The sequence below is a fragment of the Rhinolophus ferrumequinum genome, chromosome 28, assembly GCF_004115265.2.
Source record: "Rhinolophus ferrumequinum isolate MPI-CBG mRhiFer1 chromosome 28, mRhiFer1_v1.p, whole genome shotgun sequence".
Taxonomy (NCBI): domain Eukaryota; kingdom Metazoa; phylum Chordata; class Mammalia; order Chiroptera; family Rhinolophidae; genus Rhinolophus; species Rhinolophus ferrumequinum.
The window spans coordinates 12,051,286-12,064,472 of NC_046311.1; the positions used below are offsets into that span (position 1 = coordinate 12,051,286).

At 48.9% G+C, this 13,187-nt stretch overlaps 1 protein-coding gene across 1 annotated transcript in view; it reads right to left on the reverse strand.

Moving 5' to 3' along the window:
* Window positions 1-13,187, reverse strand: part of ADAMTS17 (ADAM metallopeptidase with thrombospondin type 1 motif 17) — a 239,517-nt gene that overhangs the window by 49,890 nt on the left and 176,440 nt on the right. The window contains exons 16-17 of the mRNA XM_033099930.1: window positions 9,500-9,580; window positions 1,432-1,589 (exon numbers count right to left, since the gene is read on the reverse strand). Of these exons, the coding sequence (XP_032955821.1) occupies window positions 1,432-1,589; window positions 9,500-9,580 (239 nt within the window). The remainder of the gene's footprint in view (window positions 1-1,431; window positions 1,590-9,499; window positions 9,581-13,187) is intronic.

A 13,187-nucleotide genomic window follows, 5' to 3' on the forward strand; every position in this document is an offset into this window, starting at 1 on the left:
ATCATAAATCAAGAGAGAATAGCACTTCATATTAAAGGGGCCTGGGACGTCAGCTGTGGCAGCTGCTGCTTTCTCTGACTTATCACGGTCTGAATGAATCCAGGCTGCATTTGCTGATGCTCCACTCAGCGGATGAAAGCTTTTAGGAAAGATGGGAAATGTACCCATCTCGGCATTAACCAGAGCAAGCAAATGTGTGTGCTAACAGGTGACTTTTTGGGATAGATTTCATCTTGTCCTGTGCTTCCTCTTTTAGCCCCTCTAAAAACATAACTGTATTTGCGTCAGAACAGGAGGATTTGTCCTATTGACTTAGTCTAGGAGACAATCGTATCACAGAGAAGTGGAATGGGTACAGGTTCTTGGGTTGTAGAAACCAACTCGCCAGGACCTTTCTGCATTAGACTTAGTGGGCTGTTTGTTACAATGACAAATTTCTAGACAGTTTCTGTCATGCATGGAAACCAGCTTGCTTTGCACTCATGAGAAATTATAATTCCATAGTGGCATCATGGGCAACATTGCACCGGGTGCCAGGGCTCACGGGCACAGCTGTGCCCTCGGGAGATTCCCTGGGAGGTGGCCAGGAAATTCTTTGGGTGTCACCTACCTTCCAATGGCCGCAGCTTGCCGGAAACCACAAATTAATGGGGAAAAAGAACTTCCAAGCAGAGACTGTGGACAAAACGTGCTTTGATTACAGATGCACAGGCTGCCACAAATCCCGTTCTTTGGAGGAAGACACGCAATCAATAATTCAGAGCCATCAGAAGCTAGCCATGAGAACTCCTGGATGCTGAGAAGGAAACAGAGGCATTCCTTTCCCTGGCTTACTTGAATATTCTTAAAAGGATGCATAACCGGATGTTTTAGGTTTGCACGGGGTCCTGTCTGACAGGTAAGACACGGGCGCTCTGACCTGGCCTGACTGCACAGGTCTCTCGAGACCACCCGGCGAGTAAATAGCCCCACGAAACCTGGTTCACCCTCCTGGTTCCCAGATGCTTGTTGCACGCTGAGTCTGGAAAATCTGAGTGATGTTGGTTTGGAAGGAAACAGAGTCAACAGCTCATTTATAACAGGTAATTTCCAATGTGGACCTGCAAACTGTGGGGGCCGATCTATGCCCTCTGATATAAAAACACAGACTGTCTGCTTAATGAGTCTCCCTGGCTGCCACATGGTTAAGCATTTCCTTCCTGGAGGCGGTTCCTTTTGAAAAAGATGGGAGGTCTGCCAGTGAGAATTCTGAAGCATGCCACAAAAGAGATTAGATAAGCAAAGATCAAGAGGGAAGCTTGAGCTGCAGGTGGCCAGGTAAACCACCAGGAACCAGGTGCAACTCCCCCCCACCCAAAGCCCCAGGGAAGTAAACTGGGAGACCTCTTACAACCTTCTTCTCCAGACAAAAGCAAAAGCACACCAAGTTACCATCAAGTGCAGTGGAATTTTGGTTGGTCCTTTGGCAGAAATTTTCTCCCACAATCCCCTTCGAACGTAGCGGACGGTCGTGCCTGCAATCTGGAACTCTCCGGGGAGCTCTATCTTCCAGTCACTGTTGATGGATCTCTTACTGGAATCTTTAAGAGCTAGAAAGAAAATGGAACACCTTGGAATCAAGGGGACCCGGTGTGTCCTTAAAGGGAACCTGGGTGTCCTGTGTGATGAGTCAGAAGCCTCACCCTCCACGGGGGTCAGGAGCGAGGCCTAAAGTGAGAGAAGGTGAGCTTCTGGGCACTGGGAACCTCGGGGTCCACAGGCCCCTCTGGGAAAACTGTCCTGGCTGCCGCACCCATGTCTGCATGGGTTACCCGTCTCAGCGTCAGCTCACAGTGTGGGGGTGCAGGGAAGACCACCGGGGGTGGGGACAACCACAGAGGGTTTCTGATTGATGACTGAATTCTATTTTAATGGGTCCAAGGCGACAAAACAGGTTTTGCTGCTTTTGCAAAAGTCATCATTCATTTCACAATGGCCTCCCTGGGGCTTTTCAAGGAGGGACGCCTAACTCCAATGTCACTTAAGGATTTGCTACCCCTACTTAGTAAAGTGAACATTCCTTCAAGAAATAAGCGTTCTTCTTAAGAAGTACAAATTGCCAGTTAGCAAAGTGGTCCCGGGGATGTAAAGGACAGCACAGGGAATATAGTCACTAATATTATAATAACTACGCGTGGGGTCGGGCGGCTACTACACGTAGCGGAGAGATCACCGAGAAGTAGATAAATGTCTTATCACTACATTGTACACCTGCAACTAATATAATATTGGATGTCAACTGGAATTGAAAAATAAATGAACTAAACACGAACAAAAAGAAATAAGCATTATCTTATTAAATACGAGAGCCCGGAAAGCCGAGCCACCCACAGATGTGGAGGTAACACTGAGGGGATCCCACACCCCAGCTCTGTGGGCCCCAGGTCTGTCCTTGGCTCATTCATTCCTCCTCTCTGTACACAATGTGTTGGAAGATACAGGAATCAATATTTTGCTGACTGGCCATAAGCAAAAATCTGGTTTTTCATACAAGCCATGTCTGTCTTATTATCTGAGCGCTCACCGGTCCTCACTTAGATTTGAAGTCATGTCGTTCTCAGGAGCAGAAACTCTGCAGTGAAATTCTGCTGCTTTTGTTTTGCTGTGTTATTTAGGAAAGAAAACAACACCACCACCCTAACTAGAACCGACTCTGGCACTTGGGAGAGAAGGTGGCGAACGATGAGAGGTGACAGCCTTTACGTCACTTCAGAAAATGAAACTTCCAGCGCTCCCGCCGTCCACGCCCCCTGCAAGTGAAGCCCGAACCCCTGACACCCCAAACGCTCTCCATGACTTTGGAGCCCTCAGTCCACACGCAGCGAAATCAGGTTCTCGTCCATTGTCTACTCCCTGCTCACCGAGGCCAGCCATAATATGACCACACGTGGCATGGATTTCAGATCATGAGAGTTGAAACCCAACAGGGGTTTGGGTGAAGCTTGAATTCATGAGCCGCAGGCGGGGTTAGGGCCCAGCGGGTCCCGTCCTGGTCAGGCCACAGGCAGCTGGGGGACGCCTCGCTCCCTTGTCTCCAGGACACGGTGGTCCCAGGGCTGCACCTACCCAGCCACGCTGCAGACACACACAGGGGACATGCCTGTTCAGGACTCCCTCCCTACAGGATCTGCCATGAGAAACTGAGAGAAATGGGAAAGGCTGCTTTCCAAAAGACCAACTTCCGGTGGGGCTGTGCACGGTGAGTGGGGACCATTATGGGACTCCGGAAAGGCTTAGGGGACAGAAAGCTCTACCCCTCGGATCGAATGTTTTTCTTCAGAAATTCTACTGCTATTGAAATTTCCTGGCTACTCAAAGGACGTGGGGATGTTGCTGGTCTTTCTCTTTTTCTGGCATCACCTGCAAGTCCCTTCACCAAGAGAAGGGACACGTTCTCTGCTGTAGCTCCTTCCTGTACTTTTACCCATTTCACCTTCCCCAAACTCTCTAAGGTAAAGGATTGCTGTCGGTCCTCTGTATCCATGGGTTTCCCATCCGCGGATTCAACCAATGGTGGATCAAAAACAGTGAGAGTCCATGGGTATAAAGGGCAGACTATATTTCTTGTTCTATAAGGGACTTGGGCACCCACAGAAGCAATCCCCCATGGATACTGAGGATGACTATATTTTCCTTTTCCACCGATGAGGAAAAGGGGGCACAGAGAGGTGAAAGTAACCGGTCTAAAGTCCACACAGCTATTAAGTTGTGGAGACACGAACCGAAACAGATCAAGCTCAGCACTCATCACTCCAGCCATTTTCAATTCCCACGTTCTTCAGGTTGTAGCATCAGTGTAGATTTTTATGACAAATGCTGACATGTTCACCTAAATGTCCGACTTTGTCTCAAAGAGAACAAATTCCAGGCTCTAATCACTACAGGGTCTCATATTCTAGATGCCTCTTAAAATAACTAACCTTACCGATTTCCAAGGTTTCTAGGGAATTAATAACCTAAAATGTCGTCGGTTATGTCAATTATTGGTGAATCTAGGTGAAGGCTTGCACCTCGGGATCCTTCGTAACATAAGAGCAGTACCCTGAGACTCGGAAGGCCTGGCACACGCCGTCCGTGCCTTCCTCTCTCTCCAGGTCTCTGCTCCCACAGCGACAGCGATACTCGCGACAATGTGGCTCTCCCCCACCGGCCGTGTTTGTGCATTTCCTGGCCCTTTTGGAAAGGGCTTTAAAGTGACTTATAGAATTATAAACTGAAGACTACCCGCCTCCATGCCAGAAGTCAAACAAGTGGGAGGTCAGGAGTGGGAAGGCCTGGAAACAGTGCAGAAGGCACACCTGGAGAAGATTATAAAACCATCCACAGAACACTGTGCAGGGGTACGGGGCCAGCCTGGGGAGCCCCACTGGTCGGCAGAGGCACCACCGTCGGTGAGACACAAGGGACCCTTGCAGAGCCAGCTGGTGCTTGGGGCGTGCCACCCTCCGACCCAGGGTCTTGCTGGTCAGTAGGGGAGAGTGCTGAGAGGGGTGGGAGGAAGAGACGTTCCAGGAGGTGGTCTGCCCGGTGGGTCAGGTGGTCAGGGCGGGCCATGGAGGAGTGAGTGTGGTCGAGGGAGAAGGGGAGGGGAAATGCGAGGCAGGCTGTGGCTAACCCACTGTTCCAGAACAAGGCCCGCAGCTGAAAGGCGGGAAACATGCCAGACAGTGGAACACTGGTGACAAGCTCTCTGGGGACAGAAGCCTAGATTTATAGCGCTGTCATTACCCAAGCTGCAAATGGTCCCACCACGGCAGATTTCAAGTTATCCACGTGACCTCAGTGAATGCAGAGCGGCAAAGAGACGGGAACCAATGGCTCTCCCAAGCCACACCCCGCAGCCACGGCCCTCCTGCGAGTTCTGAAGGCGCCTGGCTTGGCTCTGGAAGTCCTGGTCCGGAGCTGCTGAGCTGGTGAAATCGCAAACTATCGCAGCTTTGAGGGATGTTACAGTTTAAGGGGAGCCGAGCTCTTATGGTCCCGGGAAGAATAAACTTTGCACAGCCAGGTTCTGCTCGTGGCCATCTCCACAGAGGCTGCAAGCTTCCAGGCGCTGCGAAAGCAGGTTTTCAACTGCTCGTTGGCCCCCACTGAGAGCTGGGACCCCTTCCTCAACACTTGGATCATGAGGACAATCTTTCGTGTATTTTCGCAGGGGGAAGAAAACACAGAAGCAGCTCCAAGTCGGGGGTCAGCAGTTTCAAGAAGCATGGGGGTCCCTTCAAACCCATCGGCTGTGGTGTGAGTATTTGGTCAAACTTTGCTGGTTGCTGTGGTCCAAACTGAGAAATGACGACTCTCTGCTAAAACTGGGATTAAAGGCCTGCATTCCTTCAAAAGGGCGAGACGTCAGCCTCAGAGCCTCAGCTGGAACATTAAGATCATTATTAGCAGTGAATAAATAGATTCAGTGTGGAGTCCACTGAGAAAACAATCTTGTGGGGCCGTGTCAGCTCCAGAGAGCAAGAATGCAGGTCGTCGGGAGGCCCGGCTGTGGCGGCCCCACCCCAAACCCCAGAGAGAGCCAGTGAGGCCGGGCTCCAGGGCCCCGACAGGCAGGAGTCCTTTCCAAGGCCCTGTACCTGATGTTATATTCTTTTCCTAAAGAAGGCCCTCAAATTGAATAAGTGTGGTGCCCCACAAGTCCCCACGCCTCTCCATCCTTGGGCACCCACGGGTATATGCAAAAGCTCCCTTCGTCTGTAATAAATATTTTCAGATGAGTTTGTCTGTGAAATGAGGATTTTTAGACCTAGAAACTCAACTGGGCTATTAAGATAATGACAAATGCTTTGATTGAATGGGCAAATAATAGAGTTAAGAACAAAGGGAAGTGCGGATGACTTGATTCCATCCGTGATGTCCGAAGCTCTGATTGGTGGGGAGGACGGTTTCATTTGCTGGCTCAGCCTGGGTCAGAGGTCGGATGTTTTAAACAACTGTCTGAAATGTAACAGCGCTTGCTTTTGTGTATTAGGCTGAGAAGCCATTAGAAGCTTCTAAATAGCTCCAGAGACTTCTGCAGGGACGAGAGTGGGCACCTGCTCTACTTGGCGACTACGGCAGACAAAACTTCCATAACGGTCTGGGACGTGAGGTCACAGGACGAAAGTCCGTTTCCATCCTGGGCCCTTCTTTCCCCCAGTGGATATTTGCACGTGGGCCCTGGACTTCGGGCACGGTGGGAAAAGATCGTGAGCCATTCTGGAGAGCAAAGAGGGGGCATTCCTGACGGGGGAGGGGCACGGCTCCCCTTGAGAACTGCCCGGAGGCCGATGCAAGAGGCTGACGCCGTCCACTGCCCTCCTGTGTGGTGCTGTGCGGAAGTGGGTTCCTTCTGTCTCTCTGCCTTTTGGATTCCACTGGAATACCTGACCCTCAGTCAACCTACTTCTAATCCTGGCACTGAGTCAGCGCCTTTTATTTCCACTCGGAGTTCTGCCAGCTCCGTTCTTAGCTGTGGATGCAAACTGCAGAGGCATTTCCTGTTCCAGGTGGTTTCGAGCAGAAAGCCAGGCAGCGTGGGCTGCAGGTAGGTGGGGTGAAATTCTTCAGGAACGGCTCCCAGCAAATGTGAGAGTAATTCAAAGTTACACGGGGTTGACTTCCAAAGCACCCAGCCCCGAGTGGAAACAAGGCTTGTTTGAACTAACTTTAGAAACGTAACGAGCGTGGACCACCTCCAGGTTTGCCCTTGTTCACACACCAGGCCCGGGAATACCGGGATTCTGATTGGTGGATAAGATAAGGGAACCAGGGCTACTTCCAACCTCCCATGGAGGTCCTGTGCTTCTGGCGAGCGGAGACGTCGTCTGGCGACAGTGAACCGATCGATCTCCTTGGGTTGGAGGTCTGCCTCTGTGAAGTCCACACAAGGAAGTAGCAGCAAGGGGCAGGCTTCACACATGTTGTCTCATGAAAGGCCACCCCCGTCCATCAATCTCTGGCCATGACTGAACACCTCAGGGCAGTTCTGGGAGGCTCTGTGAACTGCAGCCGAGCCGGATGGAGTGAGAAGCTTGGATGAGCTACTGAGTCCCTGGGGCCTCAGTTTCCCCCTTGGAGAAATAGGCATCACAGTACATTTGCGGTATTTGTGGTGGTGGGGGGTATGGGGGTCACGTCTGCAAAGCAGAGCAGGGCTCAAGAACTGGGAGCCACACACGTCCACGTGAGTGAGTGAGTGAGCGTGAGGTCCTCTGGTTTCAAGAGCCAGAGGAACCATCAGGAGGGGTAGTTCCCCGGGGCAGAAACCACCCATTGTTACGCTGGCCCTAAAATGGGGCCCAGTCCAAAGTTCATTCGGACTATAGGGATCCGATGTGATCGAAAAGACCCTGCCATCCTTCTGTTCCTCTTACCTTGCCACAGAAAAGCAGAGATAATGTTTCTATTTTCACCAGATACCTGCGGCTGGGGTCAGGTGGAGGACTGGTGCTGGCAAGTGTCAGAAGCCGGGACTGGAGGCCAAGGGACTTATTGGCAGGGGTACCTGCTGGTGTTTCATGGAAGAATCAATGAGTCAACCTCGGAGTTGAGCCAGCCCCCAGGATACTGGAATTGTGACTTTTTTTTTTTTGAATGAGCGTTAAAGGCACTGTCAGCCTCGCGGAGACCCAGGGAGCAGAAACTTCACTTCCAGGTTGGGGAGGGCCAATGGACCAGGTGGGAAGGGTACCTTTTGGTACCCAGGGTGCTGAAGGGTACCCAGACAGCATCTTTTGGGGGTGACACTAGGTGATGGGGCTTCTGAAGCAAATGCTGGTGAAGTTGACCCAGTTTCCTTCGGTGGGCAGAAAGAGAAGGGGTGGGCTCTTCGAGAATTTAGTCCAAAGGGCATTGCTCTGAGGAAGCTGCCAAAAGCACCACCGGCGTCACTCTACACAGGCTTCCCAGGCATTGTCCTATTTGTAGAGCGACAGCTGGGACAGCTGCGGAGCATACAGGCTGCACTGGGACGTGTCCACGGGGCTGATGGACTCTAAGGTGGATGTCAGCCCGCCAAGGGCCTCTCCTGGCAGTAGGATTATGAGCAGCTGTTACCGTCTCGAGGAGGCAGGTGAGAAAGCCACAGAGGAAGTGGCAGGCTGCCCCAGGGGTCTGTGTACTGGTGAGCCCTGGTAGGGTCACTTAGAGGCAAGAGCTCCTGTCCCCTCTCCTGCCTTTCCCCAAGGCAGGTGTGTGACGATTATCTTAGTGACCTCAGGGGGTCCCACCAACAACAGGATGATGGGTGCCATCGTAGACCTGCCCACCAGTGGTTAGCTTTGTGTCTGTCCCATTAGACTCTGCGTTTCTCAAGTAGGGACCATGTCAAAGAAAGGCTTGGAAGCCTTCGGGTCGTCTAAAGAGGCAGGGAGGTGGACACAGAGATACTTTTCTAAAAATCAGGGATGAAAGTTGAAACAGAAGTGTTTCGTGAGTAACTTCTTTTAGCCATGCTTACCTCATTCTTAAGTTAGAAGTGAGAGATCATGTCTCACCTATTTTTAAATCTCAGACAGCGTCTTGCAACAGAGACGGACAGATCACAATATAAGGATGCTTAGGAGAGGGTACCTGGGTAGGACATCAGCCACCACCAGTTTGAAAGGTAACGCAAGACAGGAACATGGGAGTGGGGCTGGTGGGAGACCACAGGGAATACCAGGTTCCATCCCAGGGAACGAAGGGCAGAGACAGCCCCTGGGCACCCTGCTGGCCCCATGACAGCATAAATAACGCTTACAAGACAGTTTGGCTCTCTATCTACCCTAGTGTTGTTGGAGTACCGGGCTGACCTTGGTGGGGGCCAATGGGGAGGCTGGAAGTTGAGCTCAGGAGGTACTCAGGGGTTCTGTGGCTAAGAAGGGGTTCAGCTGAACAATGCTTCTTAGACTTGAAGCATGGCTCTGGTGAAGGCAATCAAGACCAGTCTGGAATGGAATCCAATCCTTCCACAGACAGACTCAGGCGAGTGTGTCTAAGTCAGTGGAGTTGACCATTAGGAATTTGGGGTACACGGTCCTCAGTAAAAATCAGTGTTCTCTGGGTTCCCACTAGATTTCGGGCTGTTACTCTTCTTCCAGCTAAGGAGTTACCCCCAGAGCCACTGACAGCTTCCAGGTGCTTCCTGCAAGCTGTGCGATACACCCACGCTGCCCAGGCTAAGGCTGCTTTCCTGGGGTTCCTTTGGGGGACTCATGCTACCCCAAGTCCTCACAACTTCCTTCACTCTCCTGTCGTTTTCCTTCCTGTACGGAACCGGTGCTTCCTACTGGTCCCTGTACCACACCTTGGGGGTGGCTGCCTGTTAGCCAAATACGATAGCACTGTTTGGGCCCCTCTGATCACTGCTAACAGTCCACCTAAAACATGAGCATAAAACCAATGATCTGGGAGAATGATGCTGAACGACGAGCCTCATCGCCCACGTCCATTCTCAGAACATAAACTGTCAGTCAAATCATTTTTGTTTTACCCAGAAAGCTGTGGGCGGGTTTGTCCTCCACCACACGGATCCTCCGAGCTCCGGCGGGAATGACAGCAGCTTCGATGTAACCTGGAGTAACAAAGAACACACAGGTGAACCACACCTCCACCCTCGATCAGAGCCCCACACAGCGTCTGCCACCAAAGTCCCCGCTACCACACACCCCGCCATGGGGATTTCGGGGCCTGAGGGCTGGTACTGCTAGGAGAAATCAAAATAGTCCACTAACAAGGAGCATTCTTTTATGGCCAGGCTCTCCCGGCACTATTGGCATGTGTTATGGGATGAATGGTATCCCCCCAAATTCATTTGTTGAAGTCCTAACCCGCAGGGCCTCAGAATGTGACCTTATTTGGCAATAGGGCCATTGAAAGTGCAATTAGTTAAGACGAGGTCACACTGGAGTGGGTGGGCCCCGCCTCCAATATGACTGGTGTTCTTATAAAACGGGGACATTCGGACCACGGGGAGAGCAATATGAGAGCGTGAAGCAGAGATGGGATGACGCAGTTGCAAGCCAAGGAACGCCAAAGATGGCCAGCAAAGCACAGGTGCCGGGACAGAGGCCCGGGACAGACCCTCCCTCACAGCCTTCAGAGGGAACCAACCCTGCTGACAGCTTGATCTCAGACGTCCACTTTCCAGAACTGTGAGACAATAAATGCCTGTCGTTTACACCACCCCGTTGGCGGTACTTGGGTACAGCAGCCCCAGCACACTAAGACAGCCTGGAAGCTTCGTGACCAGCACCACCCTGGGAGTGTGGGTGCAGTGATGCCCCGGACACATTCATCGATTGGAGGTTCCTTCGCTGTACCCTGAACTTTCCCCGGATACCCATGGAGGACAGCAGGAGCTGAGCAACTTGTCCTCGGACAAAAGCCTGACACACGGTGTACCATTTCCTGCCTCCACTGCCTTTTAGGCATTTCTGTCACTCTCGCAGTATCCGCTTTTGCCATTTCCTTGAGGATTTACAAGCATAGAGGGAGGCCTGCAGAGTCCATGCTCTGGCTCTGAAGGTGCCCGGGACACTAACAACGTAGTTAGTGAAGGTTTGGGGAGGAAGTGACAGAGGCGGCCATGATGGAAGTCAGCACATGGCAGCTGCCTGATCAACTGGATCAATAAATGAGCCCAAAGTTGTGCTGAGGCTCCGAAATGCGGGCTGGTCATCATTTTGTTTTGATTTTCACTTGGGTTTCCCACAAGGGCCATATGAATTCATTTCAGCAAATTAGGTGGTGCTCTCGGATTAGATCATGACTTGTACCCCTGGGGTTCCCCAATGTGGTATCAAAGTCAGCAGGAAAGCTTCAAAAATGAGAGATTTCTGGGCGCAACTCTGTAGAGATTTGGGAAACATCTATTTTGAGGGGTTTATTTTCTTACAGCAAACATGGCTTTAATTTGTTATAAAGACAGTGCACAGTAACTCAAACAACCTAAGGGAGAAAACCTAAATCAGCCTATTCCCCCATTGCACTAAGAAAAAGATCCCTAAGAAAGTAATATTTTCGTGACCAGCCTTTTCAAGTGTCTTTTAATGCATACAAACATACACCCATCATTTTATCTGAATAGGATATTACCCATGTTTGAAAAGAAAAACAACTTTAAAATAGAGTTTTGCTCGGTAATATGTGCCCTAGGCACAAAATCCAAAAGTCATAAAAGGATAGCGTCGGAAGTATATTGATCTTGTAAGATAAATCCTACAGTTAGCTACCTTTCTAACACTCTTAGTATTTATAAGAATTTGCATATTGTGCCTGGACTTCGACATTGCTAAATGAAGCATCTGACACTAGGACAGTTTTGTCTCTTCCCTTCTAATCTTGATGCCTTTTTTTCCCCTCCTTCTCCTTCCACTATTCTGGGTGGATCTTACAAAACTAAGTAGTAATAAATATGAGATTATGGCATCTTGTCTTTCTCATGATTGTCACGGGAACGCGCCCAAAGTTCTCCCCCGTGAGAAAGCGATGGGTATCATTTATCAGGTTAAGGAAGTTCTCTTTTATCCTTGTTTCTTAGGAGTTTTTATCATAAAGAGGCACTGGAGTGAATCAAGTGCTTTTTTTGCATCTACTGAGATCATCGTATTGTTTTTCTCCCAAACAACCAAAGACCTCGAAGCAATTTAACTGTAGTCATAACATTTGTCATCGATGACATGGTGTGTGGGTTGCTGTGTTCGCTTTGTCTTCCCTTCACCAATACACTTAAGCTAATTGTTATTTGTTTTTTATTCTGATGTTTGCCTGTAAACCTTTCATTATATTTATGAGTATACTTCTATTATGTGACTTAGCGGCTGTAAGTGAAATATTTTAATCCCTGGATAGTAAAAGAAGAGGAAATCAATATAATTACACTGCACTCCACTTTCTTACACCTCACTTCAACTTTTATTGTATCATTCCTACGTTATATTAGTTTATAACATTTCCTTTTGCTCGCTGATTCCTGGAGTTGTTTTAGTCTGAGTCCTAAAAATGTATTTAATGTTCATTATGTGTGCTTTTGCTAGTTCCTCCAATAAGCTCTTGCTTGCCTCAAGTTTTTTCTGAGATAGGCTTATGGGAATTACATTTTCTAAAATACAGTAAAAACCCATTGTTCATTGTCCTTATACTAGAATGTCAATTGGGCTGGTATTAAATTCTGGGGTCACACTTGCTTTCTCCGAGGCTGTTGTATGAGTTGTTTCATTAACTATCGGTGGGAAGAACTCTGAAGCCACTCTGATGTTTTCCTAATAAAAGGTTGCCTAAAATTTGGATCAGATTCTTACCTTTAAAGTCGAATAACTTTTAGGCTATTCATAGTCTTGCATAAGTGTTTCCTGGGACATAAGACTACATTATGATTACACTAACGTATACTATTCTATTTGTTTAGTTTTCTTCTTCAGAGACACTACATTATTTACATGTGATCTCCTTTTTCTCCCATAGTATCCATTTAATCTCTTCTCCCTGTGATTCTTTGTTTATATCTATTTTGTTTTGCTCATTTTCCTTACTCCTGCCCTTCGTGCCTCTTACCGTGTTTTAATCAGTGTTGATTTCCTTTGCTTCCATGTGGACTTGGTTTCTGTGGTGGATTCCCATTTTCTTCCTCTTCCTCTTTCCTCAGCTCAGCTTAAGTCATCTCCCATCTCCCGTGTTGCTTATTGTTTCACTTCATATTCCCTGAGGCCTTATATCTTAGCTATGAGTACTTGTCTTATGGAGGCTATTGTTTAATAAGTGTTTGGAACTTATGCTCGTAACATTTGGTCTCAATTTTGCTCTAGGGATGCTTCTCTATTTTAAAAGTTTGACCATAAAAACAAACAAACAAACATACCATCTTTTAAGATTATAGCACGGAATTTTGTACCACAAATTTCTCTTGAAGAAATCCATTCCTTCTAGGGGAGTCTGAAGAATTACTGGATTCCAGGCATGCAAGATAGCAAAGTGTCAAAAACGGAGACAGAAATTGCTCAGGGTCAATATGACTAAAATCTTTTTCAGAGGAATTTCCACTTACACCACAAAACGGACTGGAGAACAGGATTTGCTTGGAGAGCCGAATTATTTTCTGAAAGAAGCCACTGTTATATGGAACCCTCCTATTTTGTGATTAACAAACCTTGGTGTTAGCCTCACTGAGGCAACAGACATAT